This window comes from Cebidichthys violaceus, unplaced genomic scaffold, assembly GCF_023349555.1.
Source record: "Cebidichthys violaceus isolate CVI_PGR_0920_01 unplaced genomic scaffold, fCebVio1.0.p SCAF_13, whole genome shotgun sequence".
Lineage (NCBI taxonomy): Eukaryota > Metazoa > Chordata > Actinopteri > Perciformes > Stichaeidae > Cebidichthys > Cebidichthys violaceus.
Window position 1 is genome coordinate 15,919,233 of NW_027176296.1, and position 23,699 is coordinate 15,942,931.

The following is a 23,699-nucleotide window of genomic DNA, read 5'->3' on the forward strand; positions in this document are numbered from 1 at the left end:
TGAGCACAGAAATTAAACCTGTGTCTCTCCTGCCTCTAGGAACTATACCAGTGTCTGCAAGTGATAATTCCTTCAATACAATTGTTGAATGTATGCTTTATTTTTTCTACAAACTTCTACTTCAGTTGTGTAATCCATCACAGTTCAACATCAATACATTATGTCTGTTACATTATGGGGTTGTGCAGTTTTAAAGTGCATAATATGGATATGGTCAGGAGTGATTTGAACTGCATCAACTCAAACAAATACTTTTTTTGGGACGGATTAAACAACTCAAGCAGGTTTCACGAGTGTGCTCATTGATTTTCAAAACACACAGAGATGAATGGACACCAATGGCGGCCTGCACTGTAGAAAACAATACAAGTACAAAATAAACAAGTAGTATGGTTTACAGAATTGTTGGTTGTGTGTTATGTAGGCTATTAAATATACATTTTAGTGACTGGGCTAACAACCATGATAGTGTATAATAGCATGTAGTAGAGCTGTGGGGCTGTTCTGTTACTCTGGGCTATCTGACATCGACACGTCGAGTCTGAAGATCAGTGCCAGAGAGAAGAAACAAGGAAGTTTAGTTAGCAAACAGCAGGCAAAGTACAAGCTAGCTGTTGACTAACGTCACATCAGTGGGTCTGTTAAACCTGCGACACAATCTGTTGCCCTAACGTTACAGCAACATGCCCGAAATAAAGACACCGAGGTAAGCATGCTCAACATTGAATGCTTTTATTGTGACAAGTCGAGTTACACGTATTTAAATAATACACTGAGGTCACCCTCGTTGTTCCAAATGAACAATTAACGCTACATGTCTACACAAACAGCTAACGTTAGCCGTGGTTACAACATTGTAGCACACACGCTACACGCTACATTTATTGAAAATGTACGGTTCCTCCTCGAGAGCTGTTTGTGGACCGTCCGTGTTCTGTTACTTAGCTGGGTATTGTTAGCTTAACCCCAGCTAGACGACGACGACGACGACGGGGGGGGGGCAGAGAGATGGTGACATCCTGGATTTAACTGATGTGACGTTCACCACACACGCCGACTGTGAACCAGGCAGTGCAGGTGTTGATGAAACTGATAATTGGGTGGGCTTCTATGAAGGTAGATTTGTGTCATTATTACGCAAACAAAAAAATGTGTTTTGAAAGCAAATTTCTCGCACTGCAATCAAAAATCAAGTTTGTAAGTGAAAATATATAAACTGAGAATAAATTATTTGTTAGTTTTGCTTATGAAACTATAATTTTTGGTTGCAAAACAAAAACCTTTACTTTCAAAACGAAAAGCTACGGTTTCAAAACGAAAAGCTACGGTTTCAAAACCAAAACCAAAACGTAAAGCTACGAGTTGAGTTTGGACGTAGTGGGCGGGGCATACGCTGCTGAATGAGCCATGAGTTTCTATTGGTGGGTTCGTCTTACGTTACATGCACACAGAAAGTGAAGCTTCATGTCAACAACACCTCATGTCGTTCTTTAAAAAAAGAGACTCTACGACACTAACAACATGAAAACAAAGTGAAGTGCTAACAGAGCAATATAATGTCAACTTACCTCCATGCCGCTCATCACAGTAACCTCTACAGTGGAAGTAGATCCCGGGATCCAAGTCAAACCCACCAATAGAAACTCCTGGCTCATTCAGCAGCGTATGCCCCGCCCACTACGTCCAAACTCAACTCGTAGCTTTACGTTTTGGTTTTGGTTTTGAAACCGTAGCTTTTCGTTTTGAAAGCAAAGGTTTTGGTTTTGCAACCAAAATTTATAGTTTCATAAGCAAAACTAACAAATAATTTATTCTCAGTTAATATATTTTCACTTACAAACTTGATTTTTGATTGCAGTGCGAGAAATTTGCTTTCAAAACATATTTTTTTTGTTTGCGTAATAAAGACAAAAATCTACCTTCATAGGCTTCTTGTTGAGTCCCGTCAGAGTGTGTGACTAGTGGGTGGTGTTTACGTCTTATGATCTGACATTGACGTGGATGAACACACGTAACGTTAAGGTTACTGAGATCCAGTGGCAAGAGTGTACACGAATATACAAAGTAACAAGTATCAAAGTAAGGTTTGATCAATAATGGTTTTATCCGTGGCAGCCATATAGTTTCTGTGCTTTCATCACTTTTGTGTTATTGCTGACCTTACTGCCTTTTGCCTTCTAGGATTAAAGCCCTTCACACCAGTGCTAGTGACGGACTGGAGGGGTTCAAGGCCCATGCTGTGTTCCAGGAAATCAACAAGAAGCTCCAGGAGGTGATTACATGCTAATCTCAGACCCGTGACTCTATATTATCACTTGTTATGTCTATGTATTCTCTTATCAGACGTTCATTCCAGTGGTTCTTTAAAAAGGCAGGTTGATAGTTTTGTTTTAATTCATTCGTTGGACATTTCCATAAGCAGTCATCAATCCTTCTAGACATAATTCACCAGATTTTATTCATACAGCCCAATATCACAAATCACAAATTTGCCTCAAGCAGCTCTACAATCTGGACGGCATACGCCACCCTCTGTCCTTTAGACCCTCGATTCGGATCAGAACGAAAAACCCTTTTATTAGGGAACAAATGGAAGAAGACCTAAGGAGCGACCCCTCTCAGGGCAGTCTGTGCCACACTCCTACAGGGGCCGTGATTCACTGTCATTTCATGTTGAACCAACCGGACGCGTGGTTTTCCTCCAGAAGTCAAGTGTTCGTAAGCGCTTACCTTTGGATGACCTCAATCACACCAGCTTCATCTGGAGCTCGTCGGCGGTGCTGTGGCTTCGTGATGAATGGGATTTGTCATCAATGAGGAATTGGCGAGAGCGGAGCCGGCTGGATGCTTAGAGACACGGCTTAGTGTAATATCTCAGGCAACTGATCAGACAAACAGATTGAAGTTTTTAGATGCACAGCTTATATTATGTTTAGTGAGAGAACCTGTTGTCCCACTTTTTGTATTTCCATATTCGTATATGTAGGGGAGGAAGTGGATTTTTCTGCTTCTAATCGGATCCCAGTTGTTTAGGCAGATTTAGGGTAATATTCCCCACCTTTTGTTATTAGATATATAATCAGCTGTCAGCTGTAGAGTGATCTTCATAAACACAAGTATGTTTATCATTTAAAGAGAATGAGTTAATGTAGCCTGAGGACGATAGCTGGCTTGAAACACGTTGCCTTTGTAGAACGAAGATTTAAAGGTTCAAAAATGTAAAAAATGTTCTTTTACATTTAAAAACAAAAAAAGTTTCTGTTTTTATTTAGTATTTCTGAAGAAAGGTCCACGTGTTTAATGCATTTACTTCATCATACATTTTTTTTTTTGTTTTTTCTGTTAATTTACAATTTCAAGGCTGCATTCTCTTGCTAGTATGCATCTTTTTCTTTGCACCACTAGTGAGGGAAATGTGAAAATAAATAAATAATACATATTTTCTTCCGCATTCTGTACATTTTCTATAAACGTGGTTCTATGCATTCATAAACGTATCTTTACTGCGTTGAAAACATGTGCTTATAAAGAGCAATAACTGAAACAAAATGTTTTTCATAGAAAATGCCTTTTGAATTAATATCGTGTCACATATGAAAGGATGGTAAGAACAATATGTAGCCTGCTGAGTTAGCTCAGTGACTATGAGCTTGTAATATATATGTATATGTATGTATATGTATATGCGTGTGAATACTTAGTTTACATACAATGCAGATGCTGTAGGGTTTTGCTGTGTGTGAACCTTGTGTGTACTTTGAACAGGAAGGGGAGCAGTTTGTGAAAAAGATCGGGGGAGTGTTCGCCTTCAAAGTAAAGGACGGCCCAAATGGACAGGAGGCCATTTGGTTTGTGGACGTGAAGAACGGCAAAGGCTGTGTTCACAATGACACAGGTGAACAATATCTGGCCTTCCTTATGTCTCGTATGGCGGTGGGGGAGTTATAGATGTACTCATGTTAATATTCTACTATGGGTGGAGGTTTGAAGTTCAAGGTCTGCTCTGGGTATTTTTCTGCTCAAAAAAAAAAAAATATTTTTGCCTTAACAAGAATGAATACATATCCCAACAATGCATGTTGCAATGTTTTAACTGAACTTTGTGCATCTCTACCCCGCAGCTAAGAAAGCAGATTGTACCATTTCCATGTCTGACGCAGACTTGTTGGCCTTGATGACGGGGAAGATGAACCCACAGACTGTGAGTAGTCTATGAGGTGGACTCGTGCACACGTGGGGTCGATGGGGATTCGGTTTCAGAGACGGCACAAGTTTGTCCTTTTTTTTTTTTTTTTTTTACCTTGTTTCCTTCTCAAGGTAAAAGGGGGTGTGAGTATTTAGATCGTCCCCGTCTCACCCACAACAGTGCGCTGAATAAGTCGTTGTGTTCCGGCTCTGGAAGGACGTCCTCCTTCTCGACTCTGCTTTCGGTGGTGTTTGATCCGGGTCGCCTCGAGGGTCCGCTCACCACGAACAAGTCCACAAAATGAAGACAATAATGTAGCGAAATTCACCTCAGCTATGAGTGTGTGTGTGTGTTTGGATATCAAAGGGCAGAAAACATTTAATTTAAAATACAACGTGGCTGAGGTCTAAATCACTCAACGGCAACTTTGCCCTCTTCAACCGGTGCTCTTGGGCGGTGGCGACATGGAGGGAGGCCTGGCGCTCTTGTGACACAGAGCCGGTTGCCATTGTCCTCCTCTTTAGAGCACAACAGCGGGGGCGGAGCCTCCTGTCCTCTGTAGCCTCCGTATCTCCCGAAAGCAAAAACAATTTCCCCTTGTGGGATTAATAAAGTACCGATCTAATCTAAACTCTTAAGGCCACCCACCTTTCAGCGGTCCAATCAAATATGATTTAAATCTCTCTTGTAACTGTTCGCTGCTCAAATATTCCGTTTTGGCTGTGGAACGCGTCGCTGTGCCGACGCCAAAGACGCTCTCACTTCTGTTTCATTGCGTATGAATCTGCAGCTGAAGTAGTCTCCAGTAAATGCACCATTTACTCCTGTGAAGTTGCTAAAAAAAAAAAATACCTGCAGAGCTCATGTGTTTTTGGGAAATGAGTCTGTCTTTTAAGAAAATGAAACCACATATTTGCATTTTAAAGGTTTTTTTGGAAACAAGTGGTGCTTCGGCCTGAGAGCCACAAACAGGTGATGGAAGTTGGAAAATATTGAGACAGACTGATGCGCGTTTGCCGGTCAGAATAATATCAAAATGCTGCCAGCTATTCCTTCTAGACGACTCTCAAATTACACAGTGAGGGTCAATATAAGGGTTCTGTCGCTGCGCCGTGCTCTAGTAATGAAGGAGCGGCTTCGCGCGCTCCAAGAACACCGGTTCTCTGCTGCTTCACCCCTCGCCGTTTAGACATTCGGACCGGTTGACCTTTCGCGTGATGTTTTTTTTTAAGACGGAAGCAAAATTTACAATTTCAGTTCTTCCATTCACACCGAGAACCAAATATTCTAAGAATCTCCGCTCGCTCTGAGTCGATTCGTCACCTGCTGCATTCCAGCCCACGGACATTATTTCCCTGGTACTCGGCCCACTCTTGCCATTCAGTTCCCTGACATTTCATAAGCTGTTGTTTTGCCGCTGCCCCACTTTCCCTGGGTCGAGTTAATCTCTCACGGTAACTCTTTTAAAACTAGCAGCGCGTAGTCAAATACAGAACCGTGCGTTGGATGATTCACCACCGCCCGACTGACGTTTTCTTTTCTTTCTTCCTTCGCCCCTCTCTCCGACTCTTAGGCCTTTTTCCAGGGCAAGCTGAAGGTGACGGGGAACATGGGTCTGGCCATGAAGCTTCAGAGCCTGCAGCTGCAGCCGGGCAAAGCCAAGCTGTAGACGAAGAGGTGCGTCGGGAGCGAGCCGTAACTACACCTCCTGTAGAACTGAACAAGAGTTAACCACGAAGAATTTAACAGCGACTCTGCGTTCAGACGGATGTCGAAGGCCCACGAGGCTCCTCGTCACAGGAATGAACCACTTTCCCTACTCGCGACCTCACTGACCGCCCCCAGGGGATTAGTCAGCAGCCCTGCCAATATAACTGGAGAACACGTTAGATGGACTAATAATGAATCCTCTAATCAAGTCCCTTTTATTATATCAGTACACTGGAGTAGAGAAAGGTTCCTACTTATAGATACTAATTCAGTTTATGTCCAGTTTTCAATAACTTCCCCCGATGTCTGTGGCTAAAGAAGTCTTTCTTTGAGTGTATTGTGTCTGGAAATGTTTTGAGCAGATTGTAATTTTCCGCAATCATGGACACAACAGCCTAAGTGCCTCCTCGTCTCAGACTTTCAGTTTGCTGAGGTTTTTAAGCCAACAAACATAGAAATGTTTTTCACTGTGGCCTCCCAGCGTTTTAACAAGGGGGGGGGGTTGTGATTTCCTGCTCTACTATCATTGTATGAATTAAATTTGCCTCTGCTGCAACGTCCATTGGGTGGTCTCGACTTGTTGTACTGAGTTTAGCACACGCCCTCAACGTCGTGTTTCTAATCATTTTGAACACATAAACACGACAGCCGGAGTAGTTCATCTGCTAAATAGCACATAAAACTTAGACTGAACAACATGCTGGGCTTCAGGACCGGGGCCTGCGTCTGTTCCGCGTTTGGAGGACCTTGCTCTTTTCCGACAGCGCTGCGACCTCGTTCCAGACTGCCACGCTGTAGTTTTTCCTTTTTGTAAACGGAGGAGCATGGCCGAGCGACAAATCTGTTAACTAGCTCTGACCCAGATTCCACTGCAGCTTTGCTTTGGCTCGTGCACTTTTGCTCTGCAGTCGCGGCGGTGTTATTTCTTTGGTCACTAATGACTTCTTCTTGTGCATGAGTGAGATTTCATCTTATCATACATTTAAGTTTGATTAGGAATGTTGGCATCAAACCCTTTATTTATAACAAGTAGAATAGATAAATTCTTGAGAGGCTGATTTTAAAAACGTGTTGGCTGAATGAAATGTTTTTTTTTCTCTAACAAACTCCAACTTATTTTCCCCAAGATGACAACTCAAAGGGGCAGTCCACCAGTTGTACTCATTAAGTTCACGTAACTTGTCATGGAGAGTACTACTCGGCTTGTAAGAACAGTTCCATAATGTGTTTTGTGGCTCTGGAGGAGTTTCGTCTAGTCTGGTGAAATAACCCTGACGATGTCATCAGGGTTTTTTTGACTTTGAGACAAATCATAACAGAAAGCCTGTAGCGGGACTTTATACAGCGTGGGTGTTCACCAGGAAGAGAGGGCTTAATCAAAAGATGCTGTTACAGTCAGTTGCATTATGAGAAATGTAGGATTCATTGTTTTTAGGAGCGTGACCCATACGAGGGGGCCCTAAAAGTCCTACTAGCGTTTAATGTGCTGTGATGCATTAATGCCGTAAATCATCTTCCATGATGTCTCTGCTTGCTCTGTCAAGCATGTCTCCTACAAAAATATATTATATTTCCATACAACAAAACTCAACGTACATCACGGATGCAGATTTTAAACACTGTAGATTTTTCGCTGTATGGGAACGTCATTTCTTGGAGGCCGGGCTGTCTGTTGTCACCATGACCCTGGCCTGATTAAAATGTTTGCTACTTTCTGAGAGTTATGTAACACAGCAGTGGCTCAGCTCGTATACGCGTCATTGCTGCCCTGGGAACTGATTATCTGTGGCAAGATGTATTGCTTTGCAATATACTAACCAACAAATAGACCGCCTGCTGTAAATGCTGCGTGGTGTAATAAATGTCACACTTGTGGGATTAACAGCGTTGGTTTAACAGTGAGGACTAAGAGGGCGGCAGCTGAGGAGCTTTATCGGACACTTTTTGCCTTACAAACACACTGGTGGGTGGGACCAGAAGCCTTGTTTCGTGGTCTGCTTTTACATGAGACGGGAAAGCTGCCCTTTTACAGAGCGGGGCTCAGTGGAAAATAGTTTGTCCAAGTAAAAAATGAAAAGAATTGCTTCATACAAATGCAGACAGGACCGGGCAATGTCCCAGCTGTAATTGATAGGAACTGTCAACAAAATAGTATTGTGCTGCGGCTGTTTGTCCATTTGTCCATGCTTTAACATGACGGGGAGAGGGGGGGGGGGGGGCATTTGTCGGTGTCTTTTTAACAGCGTCACACATGAAACATAACAACCTGTTCAAAACAGTTGTAAAATGAACCTGTTGGAGGGGCCATTGCTTTAAAGAAAGTTGTCCAAAACGCGTTCCAATGAAACAGTGGAAACTTACTCAAATGTGACGCAGTGACCAGAGCCCCTCCGAGGGTAAAAGAGCCTGCCAAAAAATATGATGAGTAATAAGCTGAGCATGGATAAGAGTGTGTTTTCTCCCATTTCAGGGTGGGAGGGAAGGGGTGGGGATTCAAGGCCAGAAACCGAGGTCTGCCTCTCTCTGAAAACAGCAGCTCAGCAGGCATGCGATCTGTAAGTGATGCTCCCAAAACCCCATCACTCTCACTAACCGCAAGGGACCCAGTCCAGTGTCTTCCACCCCGGGCCCAAGCATTCATCACTGTCTTCATTCCTGTCTGCACTCGCTGTCTGCAGTTCCAGCGCAAACAGCTTTAAGCCAGAGATTTATATTCGAGTAGACAACACCGGTGGCTTCAATTTTCAGTGAAGTGGAACTCGACCGATAAATGTAGGAATCACTGGTGAAGGAGCAGATTGTCTGGCCCTTAAATGATCTTAGTGAACCACTCGCATTGTATTTTTGTACACTGTGTGATGTTAACGGCAACGTTCACATCCCTGAGTCTAATGGAGAGAGCACTCAGAGGTTTCTTCTATATCAATATGTAATAGGTTGTCTTTCTCTTCACACTGTAGCAAATGAACACTTCTAGCATTCTTCTCATAGATTAGTAATAGTCTGTGACGCAGCCTTTTCCTTGAAGTCTACGAAATCATGTTATGTTCCTTTCTCAGGTACAGCAATGATGCTCCCGGGTCAGTTTGACCCGGTGCATGTTTAATCATCCAAAAGTGGTCAGAATCCAAAAAATCCTAATAAATATAGTTTGTACCTCATCACCAACTCCATTACTAACAATTCAATCAGTATTTAGTGGAATGGAGTTATTCACCCCTCCATAGGGGTCATAGTTCAATTAGGATAACTCACTCGCTTTCATGAAAAATACATGTTCAAACTATTTTTTAGGTATTTGGAAAAACCTAGGTATAAATTGCATTAGTCTACCATAACATGTATTTTTTTTTTTTTTCAAATTTTCTTTTACATTTTGAAACTTACTTTCTTTTTTTCATGGGGTGATGTTGATAAATAGAGATGAGACACCTCTGCTATTTTCACTTCCGGGTGAAATTGACCCGAACATCATCTCTGTAATATAAACCTTTCTTTTTTTTTTTTTTTTTAAAACATTGATTACACTAATTAAGGCAAGCAGAAGAAGTTTCATACAGAAAAACTACTTTAAAATATTTTTTCTAGATTTTCAAACTTTGAAAAGGTTCAATTTGACCCGCAACATAACAGGAGGGTTAAGGACATTAATAGAACAAAAATCTGGTAGCTAGCCTTTGTAAACCGTTTTATTCTAATGCCTTCCACACACAAAACAGGATCAACTGTGGTAGTGGAGATGAGAAACGAGGCTCCACTGGTTGCTCTAATTGTTTTTAATCAGAAGCAGAACGTAAGAAGTGGAAGTGAGAAAACCAAATAAATGTTTAATTGAAGCATATTTTGACTATACCCACTGTGATGAACCATCCCAGAACTCTTCTGCATGTAAAGTTGAAGTTTAGTGAACTGTGCTAATGCAAGGTAATGGCAGCAGATGTTCACACACTGGGCCTAACGGGAGTCAGGCTTGTTGAAGAGGAGACCTAATCCAGAAACACGTGGGACATTAGATCATATCCTGACGTCCCTTTATGGCAGGCTACTCTTCCACTGAGTGTATTCCTGGGATGTTTAGTACAAACTCATTATCTCAGTACATGTCAACAAAGATGTGTTTCCAGCTAGATAACATCTTTTATCCATAATCTACTTTGTGTACAATAGAGAGCAAGACTATGTTTTAAACTGTTTAATCCAAGGTTTAAGTGGCATGTGTATTTCAGACCATATGTATTTGAAGTGATGAGGCCTCCTATGATTATAATCTCACTTAAAACCATTGGCAAGTTTTTGTCGAATCCAGTGGAAAATTGACCAAGTTATAACAACACAAACATATTCCACTAAAACTGGGGGAATCAATTCCCGGGAAAAGAAATATGACAGAAAAAAGGGAAAGAATGTGCGTTTTTGGCTCCAATTCAGGTCGGAACCGTCTCTCTTACTCACTCCCTTCCTTTTCACTCTCGCCTGTTCCCCTTCCTTTCTTTCTCTTAACTTTCCCTCTCCCACTCTCTTTCTCTCCCACATCTGGAGGGTATCTGGTGTGGCTGTGTGACTCCTCGTCTGCTATGGGACAGCCTGCGTTTGGACTGGACGTCAGACTTCAGTGCGTTTCTGCAAACGTTGGTCGGACGGGGTAAAGTAGTGGACCAGAACCTTGCTTTGGCAGACTTTACTGCTGCGTGTTTTACGGGTGGCTGCTATGTTATGTTGTTGTGGAGCTTGGACTGTAATTGTCAGCGTCAGTCATCCATGCTTGACAATGTGGCATGTGTATTTCAGACCAGAACCAGACTACTTAACGGTAAAAACCACTTTACAACATCTGCTCAGCTGAGACGCATGAAAACAAGAAGATGATTTTTAAATTGCTCAGCATCTTTGCATCTATGTATGCTGCCTTTCTCTGTGTGTGTGTGTGTGTGTGTGTGTGTGTGTGTGTGTGTGTGTGTGTGTGTGTGTGTGTGTGTTTGTGTGTTTGCCACTTTACCTCTGGTAGTTGTTTTCTTGCAACAAACAGAAAAAGCTGATGGATGGCTTTTAGATATTTGCATTGAATGTCCCTTTGGAATATTTCTATCAACGTTGGTGGACACATTTAGAGGGCTTTTTCCAGGCTTTGCCAAAAAAAAAAAAAATTGTGTGTGAATTAATTGGAAAAGCTCTTATGCTCTCTTTTTTTTTTTTCCAAAGTGGCCCTTCCAGTTGCTGAGGATTGAAGCTTCAGCCGCTGCAGAGAGAGAGAGGACAGAGAACCTGCTGTCTGTTGTTGTTGGCCTGGTGCGTAAACAATGCAAACCCTCCATTAGTTAGATACATTTTTTAGGTGTAATGATACAGTTTTCTTCCTTGTATACACCAGTTAGAAATGGTCCCAGCGAGGACAGGCCAGTGTTGGTGGATTGAAACGATTTGAAATGAAACGATGCAGCACATAGTCATACTGTTCAAAAAAAATTGCTTTAAAGGAGCACTCCAGTGATTTAGTGTTTGGTAGGGTCACTTGAGGGAGAAGAGGGGTGGAAGATACTGAATTTCAGTCCCTAGTACGGGTCAAGATCCAAAAAAAAACCTGGATCCTACACTTCTAATGACACTCAAAAGAGCCAATCTTTACATCCTCCCTGCCCGGTAAATGACCACGTCCTTTTAACTCCATAAGCTTTCTGTTATTTGAAATCTGTAAACATTTGGAGCCCAACCTGAGATTACTCAAGTGATGTCGTCTGAGTCATTTTACTCAGCTGCTCCTACAGAGCCCCAGTCGGGGGTCATATTATAGAAAGATAATATAGATAAGGTAAAGTGTGCGAGCATATTGATAAACCCGGGGATCACGACTTCTGATCTGTGATCCACTCTTTCGCCTCCGCGTCGACCTAAATGCTACCGTCAGCATGTTTAACACGTTTAGCGTGTTAGCAGGCTAACGTTTTCTAATTAGCACTGCACAGAGACGTCACAAAGTGCGGCCGAGGCTGATGGACCTGGCATTAGTTTTGCAGGTATTGCCGCTGACGATGGCGCTAGATGGAAAGTCAGAAGATCACCAAAGTTATTACAATCCACCCTGTGGGAAACACGAACGTCTGCACCAAAGTTCATGACAATCTATCCAGTATGAGACATTTCATTCTGGACCACAGTGGTAGACCATCTCTTGAGGCACGCTGGGCTGAGAGTTACATAATGTAAAAGTAATGTCATATGTCATTTGTTACTTCGCACGGCTTCATAACCACTGCCTGGAAAATAGACTACTATAACACCCGGCCTCTCCTCTATGCTGCTTATAATAGGTCTCTTTCACAGCGGACAATTTGACATGTAATAGGAAATTCTATGGTGTTAGAAAAAATATTAACGCATCCTCTGTTGTGTTCAAGTGTCCCAGTGTCCCAGTGAGCCAGCATGCACCGTACCAGGAACCTGAAACTGAAGCAGCTCATCAAAATCATCAAAATCATTCATTTGGTGGCTCATTGAGTCACATTCAGAGTATATTTCAGACACTGTGGAAGCCCTATTTGAGGCATAAGGCAAAATTAATATATGACTATTTTCACTGTTTTTACACAGTAGTACACCCTCTGACTTCCAAATGGCTTTTGACATGTAAAATCCATGCAGTGCCTCTTTAAAGTACCCTTTCAACAGCTTCTTTTTTTTTTTTTTTTTTTTTTTTGCACTGGAGCGAGGATTTGTTTTCTCACGCTCCGGTCTGTCTTTGAGCATCAGTCAGCGTCCGGCCTAAACACTTGCCTCTCGTCATGACAAGCTGTCCGCTCTGGAACACTTTCCAGTTTAAGGTTGAAGTAGCTGCTTGTGCTTAATAAAGCCAACAGGTGTCGAACACGGAGAACATGCGATTTATTTTGGGGTGCTGTGAAAACAATCGGGGAGTGTGTATTTCAACCATGTCAGTTGCAGAGCTTCGGCTACGCAGCTGGAGTTGACTTGTTGACAGGGGTTTGACCCTTGATGGATCCCTGGATCACTTAGCAGCTGGCTAACAGGGTGTGTGTGTGTGTGTGTGTGTGTGTGTGTGTGTGTGTGTGTGCGTGCGTGCGCTGATTGAACCTGACGGCTGTGTCAAATAGTGTGATCAAAACTACCCCAGGAGGTACGCCCCACACGGTCGATTCAGAAGAACGCAGCTTGATTGCATTATATGCTTACTCAGAAAAATGGCGGTGAAGGAAATACTTTTCAGCTTTCCGATTTTCTTCTTCAGATGTATGAATCACCAACTGATGGGGAAAGATTTTAGAAGTACAATTATGTCATTTTCGATAATCGGTTTAATACAAATGGAAATTCTATTGTAAATCATTTTGCCCCTGCAATTATAGTTCTGTCTTTATACTAGTGCCCTGACTTTCCTTCTAGACCCACCAGCTGTTTCCAGGAACGAAACACTCCTGATGTTTTTAACTTCACTGTCCATGTGCTTGTGCAACAGGAGAGCAGTGGACATGGCCTTTTCCAAGCATTCCTTCCTGCAGGCCCTGAGTGTGCTGCTCTTGGCCTCGGCGTTGGTGCGTTGCCAGGCCCCTCTCGAACCAGAGGAAGAGGACGAGGAAGAGACCATGAAGGAGACCTCCATCGCAGCGGCGGTGACGAAATCTGAGCCGCTCGAATGTCCGCCGGAGTGCAGCTGTACGACAGAAGGGGCAGTGGACTGCGCTGGAGTCGACCTCACAGAGTTCCCCGCCGAGCTGCATGAAAAAACGCGCCAGCTCTCTCTGCAGGTCTGTCGCACAACTGCACGCGCACACAAACAGTAACGCATGTCCACATTTTGGAATTCTGCTCAGAAGTTAGCAAGTCAAAAGTGCAAAATGTCTTCTGAACTTGTATTTGCCGTCTGTGTTTTGTCCCCCGATGCCAGAACAACAAAATTGCGGAGATAACGGTGGAGCACATTTCCCATCTGCATCAGCTCGAGACACTCAACCTTCAGAACAACTGGCTTACCACCAAAGGTACACACACTAAGACAGTCTAAACACCGGAACAATGCAATGTTTGTTCTTTCGTGCTCATTGGTCACGCTCAGCAGTGGGTCTGTGTCGACTAGCTCTGTAGTCGGAGCCTTTAAATGTCAAGTAAATTTGGAGCAATCTTAGACAGCAGTGGCAGAGGAAATACAATTTTCTTAGCTTGCTGTCAATTCCTACTCCAATTCAACAGTTCCTGTAACATCAGACTTTGCTTCCAGACGATAACCACATGCAGGAGAGGGAGGGCAATCAACAGGGACATCAGAGGGATTTTATCTCGATAACAGGATGTTCAGCAGAACAGCTAACGCTTATGTTGAGGATGTCCGATAGAGAACAATGCGGCATCTGCCCTCTTGTTCCTACGAGCGGTGGTGAATTCTTTGTTCGTCTTACAGAAAATTTCAAACCCCAGTTGTAGGTCTGTCATTTGTCTGACTAAGCCTTTGTTGTTTCTGCTAGAGGTGTAGCTGAACGCCAGTTGGTCATCATCATTCAGGCTAACAACGGCGCTAAGATGATCAGACAGCTTGGTAGATCTTTTTCTCCCCGACCATAGTGTGTGTGATAACACCATAGGGTGAGATTGTGGACCTGGCTACGGTGTAAAAGAAGAAATGACTGGATGTGTTTTACAAATAGAAACATATGGGTGGACTTCTGAACCGGCCATAGTTGCCTCCTCGGTGTTTTGATCAATGCTTTGCTGTTCACCGAAGTCTTTGGAGGTAGAAGCCATGAGTGTGTTCCTTTTATTCCCAGAGACGATTGATTCCTAAAATATTTCGTCAGAGTCTGAAGTCAAGCTGAACTGAGCATACATGAATCACCAGCGTCACTGACTAAAGGTTAGCAGTGCTAAAGTATGACACACAATACGTTATCAATAATGGTGCAATACTGCAAATAGCTGCTAGCTGAGCATTTAGCCTCATAAACAAAGCATTGGCTATTTCTATACAGTGATGGCAGATACTCTTAATACCTGTCAATGGGTCAGATTTCCCGCGACATCAGGCTTAACGAGTGCCCAGCCAACGCTGACAACTAAATGAGAGGTTTTCTAAAGGGACTCTGGCAGCTGCAGATCTTTACGACAGGAAGTGTTGGTGCTCAACGCTGTTGCCAACAAATCGTTGGGCTAAACATAGCGAAACAATTTATATTAGCAAAAGTGACGAGTTATTTCTACCTCTGCGCAGATTGGTCTATCAAGTCAGGCAGATATTTATCAGCTTGTGGTGGTAGGTAAATTAATTTGTAATTCAGTATTTCCTTTTTCTCTTTATAGGCCTTGAAGATGAAGGTTTTGAGATGCTTGAAGAGCTGGCCTATTTATACTTGGCAAATAACAAGGTGAGTCACGCACCAGACTTTCATATGTTTGCTCTCAACGCTCACCTCAAATCTGCTTACATGATTCAATGGCGACTTCATCTTTTCTGTCTTCATCTCACAATAATTTAGCTCTCTTCTCTTCTGATACCCTGACATAAAGCCAGCTGGCAGAGAGAGAGGTGGCAGTCTCCTCTCATACACTCCATGCGAGCTTATGCTTGTGATCACTTCCAGTATGGCTGTGCCAGCTGGTGAGGGCTAAAATGTTACTGACCCTTTTGGACACAGAGCGAGAGAGAAAGGATGGACAGATTTGTTTGTGCCTCCACAGAGATGAATAGGCAAACAGGATACAGGAAGAATAGAGGATTTTTTAAGTGCTCGCTAAGCCTCAAAGACACCCATGCTGCTTTAATCCATAAACCATTTTATAAAGGAGAGAGCTCAAAGTGAACATCTAATCTCACCAGTGCTTCTCGGATTTGCGATTTGGCACAATGTAGCGCGGGTTCCGGTACAAGTGACAAAAGTGAAAAACCTTGCTTATATTAAGGGGCGCACAGCTTGCCATACGGCATTTCTTCCCTGTAAATGATGCACAATAGAGGTAGTTTGTCAATGCCTCCCAAAACATCACACATGCTCATCCCAAACGTTCATATGAGCTTTTTCTCTGCATCTACTGTATGGTTAAGGTTTTGGTTATATTTGGGCAACTAACTCTAATAACTTGGTTAGAGTGTCATGGTTATGTTGGACTCTTTTAGTTATTTTGTATAAGTAGTGTTTCCTGTGCTTGCTCTGTGTGTTCCCGATGTGTTTCCTGTAACCCTGCCCAGCATGTCATCCCATTTCATCCACCTGTTTATGTCCAGCCTCGTCAGCCCTGCCTTTGTGTTTCCGGTCCTTGTTGTCTTGTTACCCAATCATAGTGTTTCCCTCCTTATTACGGTTCTCTGCGCACTCCAGCTGTGCCTTGTCTGGAACATTTCCAATGATTCTGCCTTGCATAATTAGTTGGAAAATAAATGGTTTGTTCTTTAGTTCTGCAAGTGCAGAGACAACACAGTCTAACCTTTTTAGTGTGGACATAGCTCTTAAAACTGAACAAGACCACTGGTCTACAGCCAATCCTTTGAGTAGATGTGGAGTCTATCCTGCGTGTTTTACCGGATAAGCTACCCTACAAACACTGACCTGCTGTTGGCACTAATGAAAAGTCATTACGATACAACAGTCGAGGACCATGACTTTCGGTACAAAATTTCATGGCAATTCATCCAGTATTGGTTGAGAGAATTCAGTCAGAACTGATGTGGTGGACTGATCGACCAACCGGACATTGCCATCTCTGCGGTAACACTGTCCCGTCATGCTTCTTTTCTTGTATTACAGCTCAACTCGGCACCAAAAGTCCTTCCACCCTCTTTGGTTAGTGCTGATTTTGCTGCGAATCAGCTTACAAGGATCTATCCATATACGTTTGGCCATAAACCGAAACTGAGGTACGAATGTGCATTTTTGTTGTAAAATCTACACCTTGTTCATGGAATCATGTTCTCCTATTCATGGCAATGTCCCTTGATCATGCCTCCTAGGTCTGTGTATCTCCACAATAACAAGTTGACGGACGCAGGACTTCCTGACCATACCTTCAATGGTTCTGACAACCTGGAGATCCTCACCATGTCCAGCAACTTCCTGCGGGTTGTCCCAAGGAACTTGCCCTCCAGCCTTTACCGTCTTCATCTGAAGGTCCAGCCCCTGTTAACTTTGTATTTAGATGTCAGGTGGAAGATGTACTTTGTGTTTCTTTTCTTTCATGAATATAGGCAATGACTGCTCTTTTTTGTTCAGAGCAACAAGCTTGAGAAAATCCCAGAGGGGGCCTTTGACAACTTGCCAAACCTCAGAGAGTTGTATCTCCAGAACAACCTCCTCAGCAACGAGGGCATGGACAACGAGACTTTCAGGTGGACAAACCCCTAGGGGTTAACATATTCTAACATGTTGATGCTATTGCCAAGTGAGAGTGAGGAAATGCCTTGATTTAATGTGTTTTGAAGTGTTTACCAGAAACAAGTATTCACTCTACAAAGACTATGTGATTTTCCGTGTTGCGACATCTGACAGAAAGCTTCCAGAACTGATTTAATGACTTTTTCTTCTTCTCTTCTTCTCTCCTGGCAGCCAACTGCGCAGCCTAGAGTGTCTGGACTTGTCGAATAACAACCTGAGTGTCGTCCCTAAAGGTCTGCCTCGCAATCTAGTGCTGCTACACTTGGAGAAGAACTCCATCAGTAGTATTCCCGGAGACGCTCTTGCTTCTGTTCGAAACCTTGAGTATCTGCTCCTCCACAATAACAAGCTGCGCTCACGTTCCATACACCCGACTGCCTTCCAGGTACACGTCTATTAAATGTGTCATCCTTTTGGATCTTTAACATGATAGCTGAGCTGTGTAAACACATGGACATTTCAGGTTGTATCTTCAATTGTAAGAACATGCTGGAAGAGATGCTCAACTGCTTTTGCATAACACAGTTGCATTTTCACTAGGGCTTGAAGAAACTGCACACTCTCCACATGTACAACAACTTGCTGGAGCGAGTTCCCAGGGGCTTGCCTAAGCGGGCCAAGACCCTAATGATGCTCCACAACTTCATAACCGAAATTAGCCGTAATGACCTGGCCCTGTTGTACACCCTGACCGAGCTCAACCTCAGCTATAACAAACTGACCAGCTCCAAAGTACACCGTGAGGCATTCAGGAAGCTGCGTGTTCTGGAAACCCTGGATCTGTCGGGGAACAGCCTTCAATCTATGCCCGTGGGTCTTCCTCGCAGCCTGCAGGTGCTCGAAATCAAGAACAACCAGCTGAACTCCATCCCGGACGGTGCACTGACGGGCATGGGGAAGCTGCAAAAGCTCATCCTCAGCGACAACAAGCTGAAACTGAATTCAGCCTACCAGGGAGCTTGGATGGAGCTCAGTGCGCTCACAGTGAGTGGCTGGGGGAGGAATAAACATGTCAGACGTTAGTGCAAGATGTTTTGTAGCCCTTGTCCACTGCAGGAACTTAACCTGCAACCTGACCTTTTACGATTCTTGTGAGGCTTTAGTATGGTGTTCTTCCTTGCACTTCCATTGTGTTTCACGAACCGTTTTGGATGTATGTGTGTATATATTTTAATGCCAGGTAGTGCTATGTCGCCTCTGTATTTACTAGGCAGCAACCTCAGGGTTTGAAACGTGAAGCCAATGTGGGAGTGCCTTAAATTTGCATTCTTTCTAATGGCGATCAGGCATGTTGTAGGGCGTGGTTACCTTGTGATTGACCGGTCGCTACCGTGACATTGTCTGATCTGGGTGCCGTCTGTGTTTTCGCCTTACAACTTTAAACCCTTTCACAGGTATTTTTCCCGTTCATAAAAGTTAATAGTAGCATTTTGGTCGCCTAAAAATGTCTTATTCAGCGTTCCGTTGTACCTAACCCCCGACCCTCTTGTGTCCCTTGTGGTTGCAAAAAACCAAGACGGCGACGGCCAACATGCCAAATTTGAGGCTTCAAAACAGCATCCCATAAACCAATGGGTGACGTCACGGTTACCACGTCCCCTTCTTATAGTCGATGGTATTTAGACCTCTAAACATATCAAACTTTTGAGTTTTCAGATCTTTGAGTATCAGGCACACTAAGAGAATATGTCAGTATTAAGCGGGAGCAGAGCAAGTAATGCTAGCATGTACAGGAAGTGTTGATAGCACCGACTGCCTAGGTGAGCTGGATTCCCACATGTCCGAGTCAAGTCAGGTCGAGGCGAGTGTACGGGTTTGCACTGCTGATCAATCTCAGCAACGATTTATTCTTAGATTTGTTCCTGCAGTGGAAAAGGGATATGCATTTCACATATTAAAGCAAAATTCTGTATAATTCTTCTATTTTTACAGTATTTTATCACTTAGATCAGGGAAAAATATTTCATCATGTTCATTATTCATTGAGAATCTTGTAATTTTAGACGCTAGACCTGTCTGGCAACCAGCTGTCACACATCCCCTCTGACCTTCCTGAGTCTCTGGAGTACCTTCACCTGCAGAGCAACCGCATCTCCAGTGTTCCTGCTTCAGCATTTGAAGGCACTCCAAACATCAAAGGCATCTTCCTCCGGTAGGGGACACTGAAACCATTTCTTATCAATCAGAAGGTTGCAGTCATTAGACTCAGTCTTTTTTACTGGTAAATAAGTACGTTCTTTCTGAGCGGGTGTTAAACTCCATTCGTCCTCTATGATTGTTTGTATAAGCTGTTTTACTTCAAAAGTATAGCTGCAAGACACATGCAAGACACGCTTCACCGTCCTCGGGGCTTTTTTATTCCATTTGGATTGAGCTCCACACAGGAAATGATGATGCAAGTGCAACCAAAGAATGGCTGTGAGGAAATTTTTGGTTTTGTTTATGCTGCTCTGTCAGCATCAAAGGGGACAGCTGCAGTCAGGAAGACATACACCAGTGTTATTTCCCCTTTTAAAAACATAGTTTCACAATTAGCTCAGAGTGAGTTTAGGGACAATGAAAAGGATTGGATTTCTGTGCTTTTGATTCCTGTGGACGAGTCTGAGGAAAGACAGACATTCTCAGTGCGTAAAGCTCACAATCCCTGAAGCAAGAGCGGTGAATATATGAAGGCAGCGTCGGACTGTGCATGGATTAGATTCTGAAGCGTGAAAAGTTTAGCATATTGGGAAATACTTACAGCTGCAGCCGGTTACAGTACTGCCACTTAGCTTAGCACAAAGACTGAAAACAGCTAGCCTGGCTATGACCAATAGTAACAAAATCTGCTCACCAGCACCACTATCAGCTCACTATACACACATATGTTGTTGTGAAATATGTTTTCAAATTAGTACAAACCTGATATTAACATTAGATATTTTAACTCCTCACACCATAATTTAAACTTTCAATCTTACATATATAGTTTCAGTGTTATGTGAATGAGATTTTGCCTCATAAAAGTGAACCTTGAGATCAACTTTTCAAAATACCCCCGCTGTCCTGGTCTGTTACTAATCAACTAAATTTACTACGAGTTGACCGAGCTTCATTTTGCAGAGTACTGCGGTGCGGTATCTAATCTCTCCATCTCTTCATTTGCTGTGCATTCAGCAAATTTTCCACTTTGGTTTATTCCACATAGTGCAGGCTTATACCCACAAGCACTGCAGCTGAAAGCGGCGACCAGGCAGCAGAGTAAAGAGGTTTCAAGGCTTTTGTTCTGTTTGGTTGTCAGCGTGACCTCAACCCAGCTCTCAATTATGAGCCTTGACCCCTTTCCAGGCTGTCGTGCTCTTCCTGGTGTTCATATCAGCTGTTGCCACATTTCCTTTATTTTTTTTCCACCAAAATCCCCCCCCACACACACAGCTGGCAGCCTGGGGGGGGGGGGGGAAGTGGATTCATGTGCGTGCATTCATTATTAATTGCATGTTTTTGTTGCATGTTGGCTTGTTGTTAAAGTTCATGTGCAACATATGCATGCATTTTCACTGATAGATAAGCCTGGATGCAGGTGATTACCGTGCTTCAGTAGTGCTTTGATGTTAAGTGAGTGAAGCACCTGTTCTATAAACGGGTCCCACCGCACTGATCCTTGAGTGGAGCAAAGCTGTCAGATGACACAGGTGATTTGCAAATGTCACCTGCAGTCTTTCAACCGGCCCATCTGCATGAAAGGGTTTTTAGCTTTCAGCCTCTGAAAGGTCATCAAAAGTCTATTTTGATCAACTGTCAAGTGGGGGAAAACACCTCACAAAAGCCTCTCTCTCTCCCCCCCCCCTCTCATCCTTTAAGGTTTAACCGCCTGTCAGTGGACTCTGTGGACGAGAGCTCGTTCGCACACCTGTCCAACTTGCAAGTGCTGGACATCGGCACAGGAAACACCGACCTCCCCTTTAAAAGAGAGGAGATGGAGGAGGAGCAGGAAATATGAAGACGCGCTTAATTAAACTGACGTTGGACTTCATTGTGTCAAGGGGCAGAACGGGCTTTTAAATGGGAACGAACCTGTGAATGTCATTTCCCAGGTCCATTATTGTGCTGAGTGGCAGAGTTACATATTTCTGGTGCAGGATACCGGATGAAGTTACATTAGTTTCCATTTTTTGGGCTGGTTAGTATAGCATATCTTTATATCTGAGCTTTAAATATTTGTTTTGGACTGTCGACATGCAACACCTATCATGTAATTGTGTTTTCCAGCTGTATTTAAAAAAAAAAAAATACATTCACAGAAGGGAATTGTAAATGTTTCAGAATCAATACCCAAAGTCTAAGCATTTGTGTTTTCATCACCAAGGGTTGTAAGAGAAGCAGTTTCCTATTAGAACCAATGAAGCCTCTGTAATTTCAAACTGTTGAAGGAAACACTGCAACTGGTAGTTTCAATTTTATTATTGATTAATCGGTTTTTCAAGTAATCGATTAATTTCTTAGTCACGAAATGTCACAAGCCTGAAGTGATTTTTCAAATGACCTCATTTCGTCAGGTCAACGATCCAGAAAACTCATTCCATTCATAAAGATAGAAAAATAAGCTTTCCGTTGTTACTGGCGGAAGACGCTTATGTTGCAAATCCAAATTGAGAATGAATCCACAGGCGATTCATTGGACGGGATGCACATATTTGATCACGAGTTCAGTATTTCCGTGTTGGATGACATTGTATTTTTTATTAAAACATTGCAACTTGATGCATTCTTTTAGCCCACCATTTTGTTGGATTCGCTCTAGACAGACAGAGTCGCTCGCTCAGCAAATTGCACTCGGTGTTGCAGATTGCAACAATCTTGAAATGCCAGTAATTTACCTACAACATGGGTGATTGTTGATATGATCATCTTTTTATGTTATTTGCCATGTGCGTGTGAATGACATATTCCAAACATAAAAGCAATTTCAATCCATCTGAAGCTTCAATCCATGCTGCAGCTACTTCAGTCCATTCCTGTTTCTTTTTTCTTTTTCCTTTTTAAATGATAGCAAATATTTTTGTATGACATTGAAAAAAACTCATATTATTACAATCACTATATTTCTATGAATACAGTGTCACTTTCACATACGGCAGTATAGTATTGTCACATATACAGTCATTGAACACAGCAATAAATTATTTGAAAAGGCTGAAGAAGACTGTGCGTTTCCTAACATTCACCAGAACATCTGATTGATATTTCAGCAGGTTCTCACTGCTCATTTCTCATACATTATATATATATATATATATATATATATATATATATACATACTCTCATATGCAGCTAGTGCATACATTACGTCCTATATCGTAAATATATGTCAGAGACTGTAAAGGTCAAAAAACACATCTCAGACTACAATCTGTTATCTTCCCAAGAGAAAAATACTGGCAGCCGTTCCACTGTAAAATCTGACCGGAGTGAATTTGAGCCTTTATGTGATAAGAGTGAAATGTACCACAATGAAATTGCACATGTAAACATACAGGTTTAAAGGATATAGGTTTGGATTTTTCAAGTTTACTTAAAAAAAACAAAAAAAAACACTGTAATTTGCTGTAATAAATCCTCCTGATCACACTGGCCACGAAGCAGAACTGCACAGGTGAATTTTAGAACGTATGTTTGCACATAAGCAAAAAAAAAGAAAAAATGAGGCAGCAACCTCCGGGACTTAAAAGTGAAGCCAATGAAGAAGTGTCTAAAACCTGCATTCTCTCTAGTGTCCATCAGGGGGCGACTCCTCTGGTTGTATAGAAGTCTAGTCTAAAATGACTCTACTTCTCTCTTGATTTATTCCCTCAGTAAACATTGTAAACATGAGTTTATGGTCTCAAGCTCTAGTTCCAAGTCTTCTTCAATACAGCATGATGTTCATTTAGTAAGTTATGTTTCATTTAGAGTCAAACAGACCATAAAGCAGAGCATGCTTTAGGGCGGGGCTACCTGGCGATCGCTAGTTATGTTTTCGTCTTAGAAAATGGTAAAAACAGTAAAATACCTGAAACTACTGTATCTCTGAACTATCTCTTTAACTAGATCACACACATTTACTGAAAGCTATTCCATGTGCTCCTCTTTTGATAACTAATGTGATATCTAATGTCCCCCCCCCCCCCCCCCCCCCCACCCCCCCCCCTCTCCATTCACTGAGCCTCCCGTAGACTGTTCAGAGCCCCACTGGGCAGGCCTGCTTCCCACTTTGAAAACCTCGGCTATAGAGAAAACTGTTAAACGGACGAACAGTGAGCGATGCAACAAAGGAGGACATTTTGTCCCCTATGTCTCACAATAGAGTTGTCAGGGTGCAACCGCTTCATGGCCAGCGTGAGCAGTGAGTATTCCATTACCGGCGACAGAACGGCGTCGTGATGGCGAGAGATGATGTCGACTAATCCGTGAGCTTCGTG

At 42.8% G+C, this 23,699-nt stretch overlaps 2 protein-coding genes across 2 annotated transcripts; both read left to right on the forward strand.

Moving 5' to 3' along the window:
* The first annotated feature begins 567 nt into the window (after nt 1–567).
* On the forward strand, nt 568–6,456 carry scp2b (sterol carrier protein 2b). Its single transcript, XM_068707949.1, has 5 exons — nt 568–706; nt 2,182–2,272; nt 3,766–3,895; nt 4,122–4,201; nt 5,760–6,456. Exons 1-5 carry the CDS (start codon nt 684–686, stop codon nt 5,853–5,855), a joined length of 420 nt encoding a protein of 139 aa, XP_068564050.1. The 5' UTR covers nt 568–683; the 3' UTR covers nt 5,856–6,456.
* A 3,437-nt stretch (nt 6,457–9,893) lies between these two features.
* Nucleotides 9,894–22,215, forward strand: podn (podocan). Its single transcript, XM_068707950.1, has 12 exons — nt 9,894–10,508; nt 11,096–11,182; nt 13,365–13,653; nt 13,794–13,887; nt 15,197–15,261; nt 16,639–16,748; nt 16,842–16,998; nt 17,101–17,216; nt 17,434–17,647; nt 17,803–18,246; nt 19,266–19,414; nt 21,103–22,215. The coding sequence occupies exons 3-12, from the start codon at nt 13,378–13,380 to the stop codon at nt 21,239–21,241; spliced, it is 1,764 nt and encodes a 587-aa protein (XP_068564051.1). The 5' UTR covers nt 9,894–10,508; nt 11,096–11,182; nt 13,365–13,377; the 3' UTR covers nt 21,242–22,215.
* The last annotated feature ends 1,484 nt before the right edge of the window (nt 22,216–23,699 follow it).

Coding starts and splice junctions, on each gene's coding strand:
- scp2b (XM_068707949.1), top strand. CDS start 684: ATGCCCGAAATAAAGACACCGAG. Junction 2,273..3,765: donor TCAACAAGAAGCTCCAGGAG/GTGATTACATGC, acceptor TACTTTGAACAG/GAAGGGGAGCAGTTTGTGAA. Junction 3,896..4,121: donor CTGTGTTCACAATGACACAG/GTGAACAATATC, acceptor TCTACCCCGCAG/CTAAGAAAGCAGATTGTACC.
- podn (XM_068707950.1), top strand. CDS start 13,378: ATGGCCTTTTCCAAGCATTCCTTCCTGCAGGCCCTGAGTGTGCTGCTC. Junction 13,654..13,793: donor CGCGCCAGCTCTCTCTGCAG/GTCTGTCGCACA, acceptor CCCCGATGCCAG/AACAACAAAATTGCGGAGAT. Junction 17,217..17,433: donor ATGGACAACGAGACTTTCAG/GTGGACAAACCC, acceptor CTCTCCTGGCAG/CCAACTGCGCAGCCTAGAGT.